This window comes from Culex pipiens, chromosome 2 (genome assembly GCF_016801865.2).
Source record: "Culex pipiens pallens isolate TS chromosome 2, TS_CPP_V2, whole genome shotgun sequence".
In the NCBI taxonomy this organism is placed as follows: Eukaryota; Metazoa; Arthropoda; class Insecta; order Diptera; family Culicidae; genus Culex; species Culex pipiens.
In genome coordinates, this window is record NC_068938.1 from 55868025 (window position 1) to 55886588 (window position 18564).

General features: G+C 34.9%; 2 protein-coding genes across 3 annotated transcripts in view; one reads left to right on the forward strand and one right to left on the reverse strand.

The window, feature by feature from the left end:
• Positions 1–18564, reverse strand: part of LOC120430358 (kin of IRRE-like protein 3) — a 450977-nt gene that overhangs the window by 132270 nt on the left and 300143 nt on the right. The gene's annotated exons all lie outside the window — the stretch shown is intronic.
• Positions 1–18564, forward strand: part of LOC120430767 (uncharacterized) — a 59223-nt gene that overhangs the window by 3801 nt on the left and 36858 nt on the right. The window contains exon 4 of the mRNA XM_052706909.1: positions 13627–13720. Within this exon, the coding sequence (XP_052562869.1) occupies positions 13627–13720 (94 nt within the window). The remainder of the gene's footprint in view (positions 1–13626; positions 13721–18564) is intronic.

Below are 18564 nucleotides of genomic sequence, written 5' to 3' on the forward strand. Positions count from 1 at the left end.
TCGTTCCGGGGGGGGAATGAAATGCGTAATTTATTTGGAGTGGGAAATGGTTTGAAATAAGAAATTGAATTTGGTGTTTGAAAATTATTGATTGCGACAAATTTTAAAATAAAATTGATTGCAATTCCCACGAAACCAAATAAAACAATAAATTGACCAGAACACATTTTTTACAGAAAACTTTTCCAATGTTCAAGCTCGACCGACCAATTCAATTTGATTGATCGAGCTTCCGTCAATGTCATATCGGAGCAAAAAGCAAAAGTTTTCAGTCAAATTACGTTTCATCGCTGATTGAAGTCGCTCGAAGTCGGTTTGATGCCATCGACGGTTGAAGCGTCCCTGGCCTGGCAGCATCTGCGCCAGTTGTCAGCGGCGCCACATCAGCGGAATCCATCGGCAAGTGAAAGAGCAATTTTTCATTTCGCCGAGTGCAACCAAATGCTGCTGGTGCCGCTGGGGTGGAAGATGATGCTCGTAGCCGAGGAAAATCCGATCGTCTGTGAGTCGGAAAATGGGATTTGAGTTTGGATAAAGTTTGACTGGGATATGGAAAGGAGAGATTGGAGCAATATTAAATGATTGACGTTAAAGGTAGATTTCATCAAATTTCCTAAAATTATACGTAAGAAGTTTTTCAAAAGTTTTTGTTTTTCAGAAATAACGTCTTTCCAAAAGGCATTTGTCAATTCTTGAAATCTGTTTTGGATTCATTCTCGCCAGCCCTGGTGAACCAGGAATTCAGTAAAATTTACTAAAGTTGCATTTCTTTGCATGTCTTCATTTCAAAATTATGTTTTTAAAGGTTTCTGATAAGTGATTCTTTGTTCATGACAATATCATTTGTTTATCACATATCGTATAGATATTGAAATATTTATATGATATTTGACAATTTCGATTTGGCTTTTCAATTTGATTTAAAACTGATTCAATGGATTTTCGGCGATTTGTTTTACATCGCAGTTATTTTATAGGCGGTGGTTGGACCACAGAACGGAAAAAGACGTAAAACTTTATGATTAAAAAGAAAAGTATAAATTTCACACGTACGTAATGGTATGGATCGTATAGTAGTACCTAAAAAAGAATTATTTTAATTTTTTTAACTGAAAAGTTTTAAGCGTAATAATAACAAAAAAGATGACCAAAGGGTTTTTTTTTTCGATTTTCTCCCAATTTCATAAATTACAACATGACAATGAATTTGAATCAAATACCGGTATGCCTTTTGACAAGTTTTCAATTAGAAGAAGTTAAAATAAGTTGCTACATCCAAACAATGTTCAGTGTTCATTTTGCTGCAAATTTGCATGAAAATATATTAGAATCTGCATGAAAACTCTCTTCATGTTTTTTCATATACAGGTATGAAATTTTGCCCGTTACCAACAATTATCGACATGTTTAAACACAGGTAAAATTGATATACAGTCAATTATCCGAAGTCTCGATTATACGAAGGTTTGTATGGGACTTCGGATTATCTAATCACGAATAAAATTTGTTTTCATGGTTTTTTTTATTTTTCTTGTTTTAAACATCAAATTCGAGTTTTGCGACCCCATTTTAGTCAAATTTGAATAGTTGATTGCTTATTAAATAATAAAATGCATTTTTCAATATTTCGCCACCGCCATATTGGCCGCCATCTTGGATTAAAAAAATGTAAATCACTTTAGCGTAGTTTAGGGGTAAGACAGTGAAAAACTTTTTTTTTGTGATTCGATTATCCGAAGTGAAATTTTTCCGAGGCCTTCGGATAACCGAGTCTTGACTGTGCACACTTGCTACAAAATCTGTTATAAAAAAAATATTTTTTGTAGCAAATCTACTATGACAGGTTTTGATAACAAAATTTTCCTGTGAGTGTAAATAATACATTTTATATGTTTTTGAATCACATTCCAAACAAATCTTCAAGTTTATAGGCATTTATTGTAGAGCATTTTTCCTGCTTCGAATTCTTTTTAAAATGTAGTGTCGAATTCTTTTTTTAAATAATAATATGAATTAAATTTGAAATTATTCAATTAAATTTCGCAAAATTTTCATTTTTCAACATTGAAAATCAGACACCGAGATATCGTCAGATGATAACCACAAGCTAATATGTAGGCTTGGTGAATTTCACGCTCAAAAATAGCAAATTTCACGGGACATTAATTTCAAAACACCAAATTTCACGGAAATTTCGCGGAACGTGTTTTTTTGAATATTTATGAAAATCTTATGTTAAATTTACAGAAACTACTTTTTTTTATTTGTATTTTTTTTTCAATAAAGCTAATAAAATTGAAACACAGTAAAAACTATTCCAAATAAAAAAAATCACTTGATTTATGGATGGAATCAATAAATTTTTTGAAACCAAAATGTAAAGCATGCGCAAAGTCATTTATTGAACTGCTTTTCTAATGTTCTGTTAACATAGTGAAACAGTTTTCGTTGATTTGCTACTAATTTATCTGTTTATATATTAATAAATTTCATATCAAGCAAGATTTAACAAAAAAATAAATAACTTTTTTTTCCTTTTAAAAATTTGTTTTAAATTTTCTTCTTACTTTTCAAAAACTAACTTGAAATCAATAAGTAAAAATTATTTAATCCGTAACAAAATCTTCAAAATTATATTCAAAATCAGAACAGGAAACAAAAATAACAATTAAATATCGTGAGCTTTGAAAAATGTTCTGAATTGTGTTTAAAAGGTGACTTTAAAGATAAAAAAACAATTTATTTCATCTCAAATGAACCAAAATTGACTCTTTGATTTTCTTTCAACATCATATCTTACAATTTAATAAAAGTCAAACTGTTATAGAGCAATTCCAGCCCAAAACAGGAATTTTCAGCTACTTTTTTCTCGACCCTCTCCGATTTCAATGAAACTTTGTAGACATGTTATCCTTCGCTTATATAAGCCATTTTTGTGTATATGGAGCCAGTTCCACACGATAATGACATTTGAGAAGGGCGTAAGTGTTTTAAATATTTTTGTAATTCGGAATTTAAATATTTCTGTATCTCGAAGCCGTTGCATCGTATCAAAAAGTGGTCAAAGACAAACTTGTAGGAAATTTGACGGGCTTTTCGATAAAAATACACTGAAAGAAAAAAACACCCAACTTTTATGAGATTTTTTGATTTTTATGTTTAAAAGTCAAATTTGAGGGGGAGCCCACGATTTTTTTTCGTTCAAAATTTTTGTGAAGATAGCCTAAGATGTTACAAAAAGACTCACGAAAAATGCAGGATGGAGCAACTCACCTAAAAAAATACAAAAATCATTTACTGAAACTGTTTTTTTGAAAAGTGCTCTAAACGTCAAAATTTTCAAAAACCGAATACGGGAATCGATTCTCCAGACAATTTTACATAAAAGTCTCCATATTGACCATTGTCCAATCCTTGTGAAGTTACAGCGGTTTTAAAAATAAAAATGTAGAAAAAATAGGTTTCTGGATGGAAGAAATATTAAAATCCGAATTACAAAAATATTTAAAACACTTACGCCCTTCTCAATGTCATTATCGAGTGGAACTGGCTCCATATACACAAAAATGGCTTATATAAGCGAAGGATAACATGTCTACAAAGTTTCATTGAAATCGGAGAGGGTCGGGTACAACCGATTCCCTATTTGGCATGGAATTGCTCTATATCAGCGTTAGAAAAAGTTACTAAATTTAATTAGTTTCCAAAAAAAAAACTGTTAAAATTTTATTGATACTCTAAATTTTAGCTTGATTGTTGATATCATCCTTGTGATAACATGATGACCACGAGATTTTGTTTTACTTGATTGACTTTTGTCAACATCATTTAAGTATTCGCAGCATTAACTTCTCAGTAAATGTTGTAATTTTTTTTTATTTATGTATGTTTTTGGTGATTTTTTTTGTTTAAAAATCCGCAAAATGCTTAACTTTTTGGACACTTTTTTATTTTTATGTAATTTAATTATTTAAGAGACTGGGTGTTATATTACGTAAGTCAATATCAAAAAAATCACATTCATCAATTTCAAAAGTTGAATTTTGGATTGTTGAAAATTTGGTAGGTTGAATATTACCTTTTTTTTAGTAATATTACATAAAAAATGTTTAAAAATGCGAACCTGTTGAATATTCATCAAAAACTGATAAAAATTCATCAGTTTTTGATGAATTTTCATCCAAATATGTTGGGTAAAATTTATCATTTTTTTTGCCACAAAATCTGTCACCATTTCCTGATGTATATTACCATCATTTTTTTTCTGTGTATTGCAGTTAACTGGATGTCATTTTATTGGTTGCCGTTTTTTAGGCATAATAAAAAAACTAACTTAATCCACCTATGTGGTTGATGCCTTCCTCACTTTTTACCAAAAATGGGTATATGAGTGGTTTCATCATTTTTTAGATCCAGAAAAAAAGAACACAATGTATAACTTATGTGGTCATAACTCGAGACAGGGTTGCCAGATCTTCAATGTTTTGGACTCTTTGGAAAAGCCTTTCAATTACCTAACCAACGATGGGTCGGATGATTCAAAAATGTACATAAATATCTCTTAAGTGGTCATAACTCGAGACAGGGTTGCCAGATCTTCAATGTTTTGGACTCATTGGAAAGGCCTTTCAATTACCTAACCAACGATGGGTCGGATGATGGATCAAGACATAGTTCACATACATTTAAGTGAGATCCGGCTTCAAAAAAGTACATAAATATCACTTAAGTGGTCATAACTCGAGACAGGGTTGCCAGATCTTCAATGTTTTGGACTCATTGGAAAGGCCTTTCAATTACCTAACCAACGATGGGTCGGATGATGGATCCGGACATAGTTTACATACATTTAAGTGAGATCCGGCTTCAAAAAAGTACATAAATATCACTTAAGTGGTCATAAATCGAGACAGGGTTGCCAGATCTTCAATATCTTGGACTCATTGGAAAGGCCTTTCAATTACCTAATCAACGATGGGTCGGATGATGGATCCGTACATCGTTTACATGCATATAATTGAGATCCGGATATTTGTGAAAACACATTTTTATACATAACTTTTGAACTACTTATCGAAACTTCAAACAATTCAATAGCGATGTATGGGACCCTAAACCAAGTCGAATGCAACTGATTCGATCAAAATCGGTTCAGCCAGTGCTGAGAAAACTCAGTGAGAATTTTGGTCACATACATACATACACACACATACACACACACATACACACACACAGACATTTGTTCAGTTTTTGATTCTGAGTAGATATGTATACATGAAGGTGGGTCTAGGAGCTTTTAATAGAAAGTTCATTTTTAGAGCAGGATTATAGCCTTACCTCAGTGAGGAAGGCAAAAATAAGAGAATTTTCTAAAGGAAATGGACTATAAATTATAGTTCGTTTGAAATCTAGAGCACAACAAAGATAAATAAAAATCCTTTTTGGATCAATTTTAAGCCATCTAAAAACTGATGTCCTGGTTTGTCCTGGCGAATTGAACGATTATAAGCTTGGAAAACGTACCAAATATGGATTTTATTACTTTATAAATATCCCGGGATCCCGGAATTCCAGGGATTCAGAAAATATTTTTTCCGTTAACCGAGAAATTGAAACCTGGAAAAATTGGACGCTCTATAGAGAACATAAAATTTGTGCACATTAAATCCGGTTTTATAAAAGAAAAACTATAACTTTTAAGTCACCCCGAAGTTCAGAATCATAATTTTGGACGCAACTATTTTTTTTAAATACAGATGAAAAACTATTTTTTTTTCAATCATAGTAATTGGAGCTTGTGTGGCCTACCCCAGTCCTTGTTTTAAAATAATAATCTTGAGACAAATTTTACCAGTTGGAAAATGTTCCAAAAATAAAATAAAACGCTATCAATGTCACCCTGGTTAATGATTGCACTAAAGGATAATGTTTCCACGCTTCCAACTTGAAAACGGAAAAAATCTTGTCGAAAAAATAACAACTCACGTATCCACATTCTCCCCTATTCTAAAAGGCAGGCATCTTCAACCCAGGGGTGGTGCTACTAAACGAAATAAACCCTGCCACATCAGCCGCGCGGTCGCGTGAGTAAATCGGGAAAAGAAAATACGCCATGAAACGGGTCTGCGGGAAAACATCCGGATATGAGAAATTCCACCCGGGGATGAAAATACTCCGACCCAAAATTGCCAATTGCCTCAGCTCCAGCGCAAATGTGTCTTCTTCGGAGAAAGGAGGGGGCTTTTTGTAGTGGTTTGTTTCAGCCACCCCACCAGTCGGTGGCCATTAAAATCTTGATTGGAAAAGAAAACTAAGGCGGTGGTGCTCGTGGGAAAACAATTTGTCACAAGCCAATGGAAGTCAAAATGTTTCTCTCGCCTTCGAGATCAGCTGCAAGGAGAAGCAGATCAAGGAGGTGTGCGCAAAAGGGGTGGCAGGCAGATCCAATCCAGGAAGAATCATCTCTTGGTTGATTACAGAGCTCTGGTACAATTTCCGTAGGAATTCGATACAGATACAACTGGCTAGCCATTCTCTCTCTTTGTGATTCCGAAGAAGATTGGAATCTTGTTTGTGTGTCCTGTGGAATGTTTTCTCCTTTGGAAAAACGGTTTCATGTACAGTCGATTTGATGCTCAAATGAAAGAAGGAAACGAAGTTTTGTCGTTGGAAACGTGCCGATATTGTCTAGCTAGTGTTGTACTTGTTCCATTGGTATGTGCAGACAAAGAAACTATTGCTGGCATTACTTCTGCTTAGCTTTGCAAACAAGTTGGTAAGATGCTGTTCATTTTACTTTGAATGTCATTTATTCTATAGAAATGGTACATTCAATTTGCCACAGCAAATCAATATGCTTTGTTAAATTACTCACAATTTCAAGAGAAACCCATAATTTAATTCTAATATATACAGAAATTTATTGAACAAATTGCTATGCAGAAGTTGCAAAGAAAATATTCCAGCATGATTGCTAACGGAATGCAAAACAAACCATGTAAGATTGGGTTTGGAATATTTTGCCAAATGGCATCAAAATTAATTAAAATTCTAAGAATCCCACTTTAGTTAAAAAAGTGCAATTTTCAATAAATACTGACCGATTCTTTCGTGACGGGCCAACGTCTGTTCGCACATGTTATCAGTTTTCAACTTTAAAATGTTTTCAGTTGAGCAGTTCTCTCAGATTTCGGTCATTCGTTTTTTTTTTGTATTTTTCAATACGACTTAAACTTTTTTGGTGCCTTTGGTTTGCCCAAAGAAGCCATTTTGTATCATTAGTTTGTCTATATAATTTTCCATACAAATTTGGCAGCTGTTCATTTAAATAAATGTATGAAAATTTAAAAAAAATATCTTTGAAGGAATTTTTTGATCTATTTGGTGTTTTCGGCAAAGTTGTAGGTATGGATATGGACTACACTTAAAAAATGATACACGGTTAAAAAAATTTGATGATTTTTTATTTAATTTTTGTCACTAAAATTTGATTTGCAAATAAACACTGTTTTTTTTAATTTTTTGACCGAGTTATGAATTTTTTAATCAATACCAGCGATGGAATAATCATCATCAAAAGAAAATATTTGGACGATCAACAAGAGAAAAAATCCGAAGGGAGCTTGGCTCTTCTCTCTCGCGCACGAAAGATCGGTAAAAAGAATCCAAAAAAATCATCATCTTGATTATTCGGCGGAACATCTTTTTCACTATTACACTTGCAAGTGTAACGTCATACGTCAAATTATTACCTGTCACATTTTGTAGATGGGCAATGTGTGTAAACAAAGTGAAATAAATATTATTAAGTGGTGCTGACAAGGAAATTCACAAAAAATCATCAGCAGATTGATTTTCTTGGAGAATTTCGGGAGCGATTTTCTTTTGCGTGATTTGCCTCCTCTCTCTTTCGCGGGTGAAGAAAGTTCGCAAGCGAAATTGATTTTTTTTTGCGATTATTCCATCCCTGATTTTTTCAAAAAATCGAAATATTGCAATCAAAAAGTACTTTAGTAAAATTTTGATAAAGTGCACCGTTTTCAAGTTAAGGCCATTTTTAGGTAACTTTTTTGAAAATAGTCGCAGTTTTTAAGATTTTTTAAATAAGTCCAACCTTTGAAAAAAATATTTTTCGAAGCTGAGAAAATTCTCTATATTTTGCTTTTTTTGAACTTTGTTGATACGACCCTCAATTGCTGAGATATTTCCATGCAAAGGTTTAAAAACATGAAAATTAATGTTTTCTAAGTCTCACCCGAACAACCCACCGTTTTCTAATGTTGTCCCGTCGCGAAATGGAGCAATTGTTAGAATCTCCTTAAAATCAGTTTTTTACACAAAATTCAACTCAAATTAAAGCGATTCCACATCAAACGGAAGTCTCTAAATCAAAAGTGCTCCGATATGGCTTAAATTTGGCATGGGAGTTCCTTGGTCAAAACAATAAGATTTATATGTTTTTGTTCGGTGATTAGAGTGCTCCTTTCCGAAATAGGGTGGTCCAAAATATTTGCATTTTATCGTAGATTTGCGCAAAAAGCACATTTTTCAAAAAATCATGTCTCCGGAACGACGGCTTAACCAATTTCAGAGATTATTAGTTGGGCTTTTAATGAACAACATGTTTATTTAAAAAAAATAAACTCGAAAAGTTCCTATGGAAATTTCATTTGCTAATTTGAAGGTCTCGCGACCAAAGAGCTCATACCTGAAAATATTTTTTCCTGATTCCTTGTAATATTTTACATTACATATCCAAAAATTGCGAATACACACTAATCCGATTCAGAGATATGATTTTTTCAACATAAAAACTGGGTTATTAAAAAACGCAACACTACAGCCGCATTCAGAGTCCCTGGTCTGAGATTTGTCATTTTAACTTTTCCCAAGCAAAACATTCTCGGGCAATTCTGGAACAGAATTTCACAGCACGAAAAGTGAAAACTTCAAATCTCTGACTAGAGACTCGTAATCGAGCTGTAGTGAACGGATTTGGATGCTTCAAAATTTAATGGCAAATTGTGGAATTTTTGTCCTCTGCCTGACCACCACAAAATTTCCTCCCGAAAGGGTTAAACTGGTTCCGGGACAATCTGGATTGTAAAAAAAATGTAATTGAAAGACGCTTCTTTTGGTACCCAAATATGTATAGGTCATCATCGATTTTTTTTTAGTTATCGCAGTTTTAGTGAAAAAAGTTAATTTTAAGTCGATTTCGTCGTTTTTCCGTATTTGCGCGCGGCGCGTAGAAAATGCCGGATTTTATTTTCAAAAAATCATATCTCGGAACTTCTCCGTGGCACGTTAAATTGCTCGAGGAATCCGTTAACAATATTTCCAGACATAGGCTATTTGGTCCAGACGCTGCCAAAACACGGAAAAAAATCAATTCTCAAAATCGCGAATTAAATTCACGAATGCGAGAACCACGAAGGAATATATTCACGTTTATAGTGCAAATGCACCATACTCATGAATAAATTCCTTCGTGGTTCTCACATTCGTGAACTTAATTCACGGTTACGAGAATTGATTTTTTTCTGTGAATGGCATTTAAAAGATTCATTAAACCTTTTCATATGTTAAGCTAGATTTTTGAAACTACTTTCTATTTTTCTTCAAAAGGCAAACATGTCACCTTTGATTTTCGTATAAGGCTGCTAAAATCGGTTGAAATGGCGGGGAGTTATGTTAAAAAAAGTTTTTTTTTGGGAAAATCGACAAAAAATACGATTTTTTGGATCACCCTAACACGGCCTAGGTCACCGTGATGGTCAAACAAAAAACTACTGGTCTAATAATTTCAGCCTGGGAACCCCCAGTAAAAAATGTGAGCCCAATCTAAGCACATTTGTTTTTTTTTTTCATGATGTTTTCGTGGGGAATTCCTGTAAACTTACTAAAAAAAGTTATCAGAAGTTAAAAACTGTCGCAAACTAGCTTAAAGTTCTTGTATTTGACACATCAACAATATTTATTCAAAGAATTCACTCAAATTGATCAGATTTCGTAGTTATATTAGAAGTACGGACAATTATTTGACATCATTTTTTAAATCTTTTTTAAGTGATCAGTTTTTGTATTTTTTGAAAACACGTTTTTTACAAACTCAACGACAAGATTTTGAAGAGAACATTCTGCTACGTCGATTGACATATAAAAGTTGGTACTTTACTAGATTATTATGTACTTTTACATTAAAAAAGGTTTCCGTACAGGGGGGTACGGATAAATATTTGACTCACTTAATATCTTTGTCGAAGAAACCAAATCGTTCAGATTTTATTGTGAAGAGATATTGATTTGGAATTTTAACGTACAATCGCCCACTCATCGCCGAGCGATTCTTCACCGACTGGAACTCGCAACCATTCGCGAGCGAACACGACCCTCGGTATGGCAGCGATTTGCCTTATCGCTTCTCTCAACGACACAAATATATGCCCATTTTAAGCCTAATAAGCGGTCGTGTTTGACTGATGCTGGATAATCTGGATTGTTCCTTGAAATTCATTAAAACCAAGTACACCAACGAGTAGAGCAACTTTTTGTGAACATTTCTGTTTATTTTCACTTTTATTAAAGATTATGCTATTCCTTTTACAAGCATTTAAAAAAAAATCAAAAATGCATTCTAATCAGTCGAGTGCATTGGGCCACGCCCATTCTTCTATTTTCAGCTTAGTTCTTTTTTTCTTCCAGCGGTCTTTTGGGTCTGCTTAGTGCTGCCAAAATTAATGAAATTTTAAGCGAACACTCACGAAAAGTAGCATTTATAGCGAAAGTTTCCTGGCAGCACTTGCTCACTCCAACAGGCGCTGCACCAGCATGTTGGTGGCCACCCTTTGTTCTTTATTTGCCTTCGCTCCTCGCTCGGTTTTCTTCAGCCTTTGATTAGAATCGCAAAAAAAATTGAAACGTCAAAAGACTTAGCGCGTTTGTTTTTTTTTTGTTGGTGCTTGCTTATGATTTACTTTTTTCGGGATTATTTTTCAAGTGAGTGACTAAGTAATGGTCAAAAGAACATGTTGCCGGTAGTTGGAAGCAATTTTATATCTTAAGCGCTTTGAAATCGTTAGCGCAAGTAAAAAGATATTGATGGCGACTTTCGTTAAGCAGTTAACCTCTGATCTTGCGTGTGGATGTGTGTGCCACCAAAATGATGAGAAATAGTCTCGCAAAATAGAAATTATGATCAAAAGTGCATTAAATTTGATCGTTTTGGCAGTAAGTGGCATAAATTTGCGTGCTTATTCGAGGCGGTGCTGTTGCTGGTAAGTTTATAGCCTGAAAAGTATTTTTGGAGCTTTAATCGAGCATCAAACTCTCCATATGACGAAGATAGGTGTTTGATTAGAAAGGGTATATTTCCCCTACTTCGTGAATTTCTTTGCCTGTTCCGTCCGTCGACCCGAGTCACACGCGAATACGTTCATAAAAGGGGGAATCTAACAACATACCAGCTCGGCGTTCTTTTGGTCTGCACTACCACAGTTTGCCACAAATTTGTATTCGGCATGATGGAAATTGCATTTAAATGTGTCTTTGATGTTGTGTTATCAACCAAATTGCAAAACATTTTTGATGAAAAAGATTTTAGGCAGTGCAATAACGTAGCAAAACAAAGCCGATCGCAAACTATTTCGACTCAGCTACTGAGCGACATAACGCAATCGGTCTCTCTGAACCATTCGTTGTACTACCCGATTAAAGTGAGAGGAAGAGCAAAGAGAGAGTATTCTGTAGCGATTGGTTTGGAAGTGACAAACGGTAGGAAACGGTCAGAGCAGTTTTTTGTCGCGTTTGATTTGTGGTCGCGAGTGAATGAGTCTTTTTGACGCAATCAGGACCCTTGGTATGAACAGACGATTAAGTTGTATGGAGCCTTGTATGAGCAAACAAATGACACTAAGTGGTCTTAATGGTCAAAGGGAAGGCCCCCACAAATTTTTGGCGAAATCAAAAAATCAAAAAAAATGCGAAATCAGCCGATTTAGTAAACAAATAGCTCTACAGTACCGTCATCAGGGGTGACTCTGTGTTTGTGGGGTGAAATTGTGTCGTACAGAAAAAGCGGAAATTTGTATGGCCCAATCTCATCCCCCAGACCCAATGTCACCCCTGATGACGGTACTTTTGGAGATGAATCCAGAATCGTATCGATAGTTCCCGTAGTGAAAATGCTGAATTGTGTGTAACAATACTTTCAGCGTAAGAAGCTTCTTGCGCTGAGAGTACTGCTACACACAATTCAGTATTTTGACTGCGGGAACTGCACCCAAAAATTTATTTGAAAAAGAAACTCGAAATCCTCCTCTTAAGTAATTCACCGGAACCGTCGTCCAGGAAATGGATTCCCTCTCTAATAAATGAAAGCTGATTACGGTGATGGCGATGAAATAAGAAGGGACACCCCACATTCCATCCATCACGTTATCTTCTAATTTCGGCACCCTGACCCCGATTCCGGCTCCTAATCCCCCTTCCCACCCCCCCAACCATACCCAACTCCGGCCAAGAAGCCGATGATCCCCGGGAATGTCAATGGGGCGTAAAAAAGGAGCCAAGTAAGAAAAATTCCACCCCGGGACCACGCCCTACCAGGCCGTCCCCACCACCACCCAGGGTGGCCCGAGGGTCACCGAAGTCAAAGTCGTCCAAATCCCATTCCGGATTATCACGCTTCATTCCCGGCCGGAGGACTGTAAGGACGCTGTGATTTAGTGTCACTTGCCGCCCTTCGGGGCTGGTATCGCGATTTATCTAAATTTAGCTGGCGCGCGATTCCACATAATGTCGATCCTTCGAACGGCAGGGGTGTCAGAAGGCCACTTTCTCAATTTCTCACCTCGATGATTAAAAGGCGCATTCTTGAAGATAAGCGCGAAAAAAGGCCTTGAGTTATTTTTATCACACAATTATCATGGAGGGACTTCCCCTAAGCAGGTGATATACTGGCACCACTGGTTTCGTTAATGTCATTAGGGGAGGTAGAATCTATCGAAGCGAATGGCGCACTTAATTGGACGGACAGCTAAAGACTCTCTCAATTAGGAAGGTCAACAGAGTGGACCGCCGGAGCGGGGAATGCTAACGAAGTCATTTGAGGGTGTTTGGAAAAAGAAAATACCTTGAAGAGGTCATTAAATGATTGCCACCCCTTCAAGGTGTCAAGTGCACTTCGATAGTTTGAATAATAAACTGTCCAGAAGTACCTCGCTAATGATGGGGCAATTTTGTTACGCCCGGGTGAATAACTTGATTGCAGCTGTCATGAGCATTGGTGTTCTACAAAATAATTGAAATGGGATTTAAATCTCATGAATACCATTTTTTCAATAATTTGTGTGCTCATACTTCGCCTATGCACTCCTTTTGATCAAGATCCCCAACATTCCGTCCCAACTTAAGGCAACACACTGTCGTTCCCTCGGGGAAAGCCATATCGTCGCATCAGACAACTGACTGCAACGGAAATTAATCCGCACATTCCGGTAAATTTACTCGCCACGCAACGAAACCCACCCACCGCACACTCTGCAATCCGGAAAAAGTGTGACCACCTCCACAACAGGACACAACGAGCTCACCAACTCAATTATCTCCCTCCTTCTCTCGTTTCAGGTGCTCTACCCACAGCCACGTGACTCTGGCGTGTACGAGTGTCAGATATCTACGACGCCCCCGGTGGGATACTCCATGACACTATCCGTAGTCGGTAAGTGAGCTTGATCTCTGTGACTCCCCCCCACCCGACCTTTTTGACTCCGCGCCCTTCCCCTTACCCTGCTAATATTTCTAGGAAAACTTTGGGCGAAAAACGGAACGTTCCTTAACACCCACCCCCCTTGTGGTGGACTCCGTGTGACGAGTTCTGAGGATAACGTTTTTCCTCGAGTGGATATGTTTTTTCCCTGAACTATGAGGTGTGTCCGTTGTTGCTTTCAAACCCTGAGGGAACTCGAGAATTTCAATCGGTTCAGAACTGGGTTTCAATTGTGACGGAAGCAATATGTTTCTTCTCGGAACATGATTTGGATTTCTCAGTGGGTAAGGGAAATATACCCTTTTTCGGCCCAGAACTTTTATAATCAATTACAGCTTTCATACAGTGTTTTTGACTGCTTCCAAGTAATATTGCGGATTTCAGAGATTTTGCAAAAATCAAGAAATTGCACAATTCAAACTGCAGTGGAAAAAAATATCTAAGACACACTCCCTGGTTTGAAATTATTCTAAAGTGTTCGAATCGTTCGAAACCAACGGGGTTCTTATAAATTTACAAGCAATCATAATAATTTTAAGTAATTCAGCCGTAATTGAAGTAATTTTTCTCTACTTTAAATCTAATTATGATTGTAGCTATGACTAAATTTCTCAGCATTAGCCAACTTGGGGACCATCCATAAACTACGTGGTCTCTTTTTTTGAAGATAATTGATGAATAATTGCTCAGACTATGCACAGAATGGTCAACCAAACAAAACGTGTTTGTTATTGTTTACATTGCGTGCTCTCGTTTTTGTTTATTCAAAGTCAAACAATGAAACGCATTTTTCTCGGAACGTCAAAAAGCGACGTACGACATGTTACCACGACGGCGTCAAAATGACATTTCAAAAATTACTGCTTTCTTGATTTCACATAAAATATAGGAAATTTTAGTAAAAAACACAGCCAAAGTTGATCCCAAAAAATTTTTTTTTTTTTCAATATTGGCAAAGTCACATAAGACAAGTCAAAATTCCAACCTTAAATTTTCCTGAAATTTTAAGAGTTCTTCTTTCTGCTCAAAAAATGGTTGAAAAACTTTTAGGTCGAAGTCCGCCTAGAGGCGGTTTTGGGTTGTACCTACCTAATACTTTATACAGTCCAGACCCGATGATCCGAAGCCACGATTACCGAAGTCCGAGCTACGTAGCCCAGGGGTAACGCTTCCACCCAATTTTTCAATCGTTTCGAAAACAGTATTTTCAAAAATTTAAAATCAAGACTAACATTTCAAAAAGGCTTAATTTTGAATGTTTGGCCCTTTTGAAATGTTAGTCTTGACTTTGAATTTTTGAAAATATTGTTTTAGAAAAGATTGGAAAATTTCACGAACATCAAATTTTGACATTGAAAATCGGACCATTAATTGAGATATCGACGTTAGAAAATGGTGGGTTGTTTGGGTGAGACTTGGAAATCATCATTTTTTCTGTTTTTAAACCTTTGCATGGCAATATCTACAAAGTTCAAGAAAGCAAAACAAAGAGAATTTTCTCAGATTTTCAAAAATATATTTTTTAAAAGTGGGCAAACATGGGCACTAATTAAAAAAAAATGAATAACTGCGACTATTTGAAAAAAGATACCTAAAAATGGCTATATCTTGCAATTGGTGCACTTTATCAAAATTTCAGTAAAGTACTTTTTGAATGCAAATTCTATTTTGCATCGAAAAATAAAGTTAATTTTTTGAAAAAATCAGCATTGATTCAAAAAATCATAAGGCCATTGCAAATATTTTTCAAAATTTATGTCGCCCCCTCCCCCCTTCAAAATTGGTCCGAAAAATCAATGAGAATTTTTTTTTTCAAAAATCTTCAAAATTTTAATGAAAATAGAAGTCAAATCAACTTAAAACAATCTTAAACGCATTTTTCTGCATTTATAATCATATTTAGCATGTTTGGGCTGGATTAAAAGTATTTTGAATTTTTATGAAATTCCAATGTACAGCACCGCAAAAACTTTTTTTTGCAAAAAAAAAAAAATTCGTCAATACTTAGGTATTTTGGAAACTAATGATTGCAAAACAACTGGGCAGGTGTAAAATGCATTTTTAAACACTTTGTTTATTCAAATGTTGAAACCATGGCTCGTAAATTCAATGTTTAAACTTTTTTATTTCTTTGTCCCCCACCCCTCCCCCCCCCTCACGACTTAGGTCAGAGTCGAGGGACATAAACTTCAAAAAAATATTTGCAACGGCCTTACCTGGTCAAAGATTTTTTGCCCATTCTGAAAATTTCTGAGGCATTTGATGTCCTCTAAAACCTCATTTTCAATCACGCTTGAAAGTTTCATGAAGATATTTCGTAACTGAACTGAGTAAGAGACGATTTAAGTTCACAACTTTGCCATGCGCAAAGCGAACTGTCAAAACTTTGTGAACGTTTTTCTCTAAACACCGAGTTGATTTACGGGTGCCACGATATCTCGAGATGGGATCGACCAAATTTGCTGAAATTTAGGGTGAAGATTCCCAAGACATATCCCGTGTGCATGACGAAGCTCGATTTTGAAATTATGATTAAAAAAAAATACAAAAACCAAATACTGACGATTTTTTTTATGAAAATCATAAAAATATTTTTATCTTTTCTTTTAATTAAGTTTTTGAAAATCGTCCTTCGTCATGCACACAGGACCAGTTTAACGAGTCTTCACCAAAATGTTGAGCCGATTTGGTCAAAGCAGTGTTGAGATATCGTGGCACCCGTTTTTTGAAACTGCTTACTTAAAATAGCTATATCTCGGCAATGGTACATCCAAATGTCTTCATATTTATTTTGTTAAAAGATGAAAATGTACATTTTAATGCCATGCAAAAAGATTTTGAAAAAAGTTTAAGTGTGTGCTCATATCAACCTCTGACATTTTTGACGATTTACATGTATGTAACCCCTTAAATAAAAATAGTGTATTTTTGCAAATCAAGTTTTAGTGACAAAAAGTGAAATAAGAAATCACCATTTTTTACCGTGTATTATTTTTTAAAGTGTAGTCCATTTCCATACCTACAACTTTGCCGAATACACCAAATCGATAAAAAAATTCCTGCAAAAGATATAGATTTTTGAATTATCCCATATCGTTTTTGTATGGACATATGCCAAATTTGTATGGAAAATTATATGAACGAACCAATGATGCAAAATGGCTTATTTGTGCATACCGACAGCACCTAAATCGTTTCAGCCGGATTAAAAAATACAAAAAAAAAATCGAATGACCGAAATCTCAGAGAATTGCTCAAATTAATGTTGTTAAAAAATGAGTTGAGAGCTACTTAACTTAATAAAAAGTCATACAAATTCTCGATATTTTTTGAATTATTTATTTAACGAAGAAAAATGAGAATCATCGTTATCTATAAATGATAAGAAAAATGTTTAACCACAAATCATTTTCTGTTTTTGTTGGAAATTCATAATTCATTTTAAGTTCCTTTTAAATTTTCGACCTAAGAAAATTATTATTGTCACTCAAAGACGAAAATTGCTTTTTGTATGCAAATTCTTGAAAAGGTAGAACACAATTTATTTAAATTTAAAATAAATTTATTACAGCTAAAAACAAATCATAATCCAAAAAACCCTACTGAACAACAAATCAGTAAAATTGAATCTAAAAAAGTCTAAATTTTCATAAAGCATTGCTTTGAAATTTTCCAGGAAAATCCTAAGTGGTCCAACAGTTTCAGTCACATGTTTGGAATTGATGCACTTTTTTTAATTTGCTTGACATAAAATTTCATGAGCTAACAACGGATGCATTATGGTTTTTAGGCACCTTCAAATTCAAATTTTTGCTAGATTGATAAGTTTTTTGTCCAATTTCCTTTTCGTAAAGTTTTTAATTTTCAATTTTATTAAAAAATCTCCTAAAACAGAAATAGAAAATAAAAAAAATAAATATAATTTTTTTTTTGCAAATCAAGTTTGAGTGTTAAAAGTGAAATTAAAATTCCCTCATTTTTAACTTTTTATCATTTTTTCATTGTAGTCCTTATCCATACATATAACTTTGTCGAAGACAACAAATCGATCAAAAATTACTTCTAAAGATACAGATTTTCGAATTTTCATGCATCATTTTTTGTATGGACAGCTGCCAAACATGTATGGAAAATTATATGGCACCAAAAAAGTTTCAGCCAAAAACATAAAAATTAAAATTAATAGCGTTCGATTTCGTAAGAGAATTGCTAAATAATATTTTTTAATATTATTCTTCTCATGTAATATTTTTTTACTCATGGATTATATGGTCAATTGAACGATTATTTTAAATTTTTAAAATCATCTACTTTACTCCTAGGAACAAATCTGCAAAAGTGGCGATTTTGACATCCACACGAGATGACTATAGTTCGCTTTTAAGGCAGTAGATAAGATAATAAAATATAATTCCTAATAAGTCGAACAACGAATCTATCACGTCATGACACTAAACTCATTTTTTATTGTTTATGTCATAAGACGTACAAATAGCTCCACTCAATTTTCCCATTGCCATAAGAAATAATAATTACATAAAATATTCGGCCTTCATAAAACAAGAAGAACTCCCATTAATTGTCTGGTGTAATAAAACCCTGAAATACTCTCCGAAATCGCAATGTCCTTTTTCCGTGAATTCTCATTCAATTAAGTACCGAAACCTTTTTTTTTTTTTTTGTTCGGAGGGTCGAGCAAAAGCATACCATCCATTAATTTGGTCGCCGCTTCCGAAAGCCCACGTTTGGTGACGGGGCCCGGAGAGTAATTGAAAGTGTCCTGAATTTATACACTC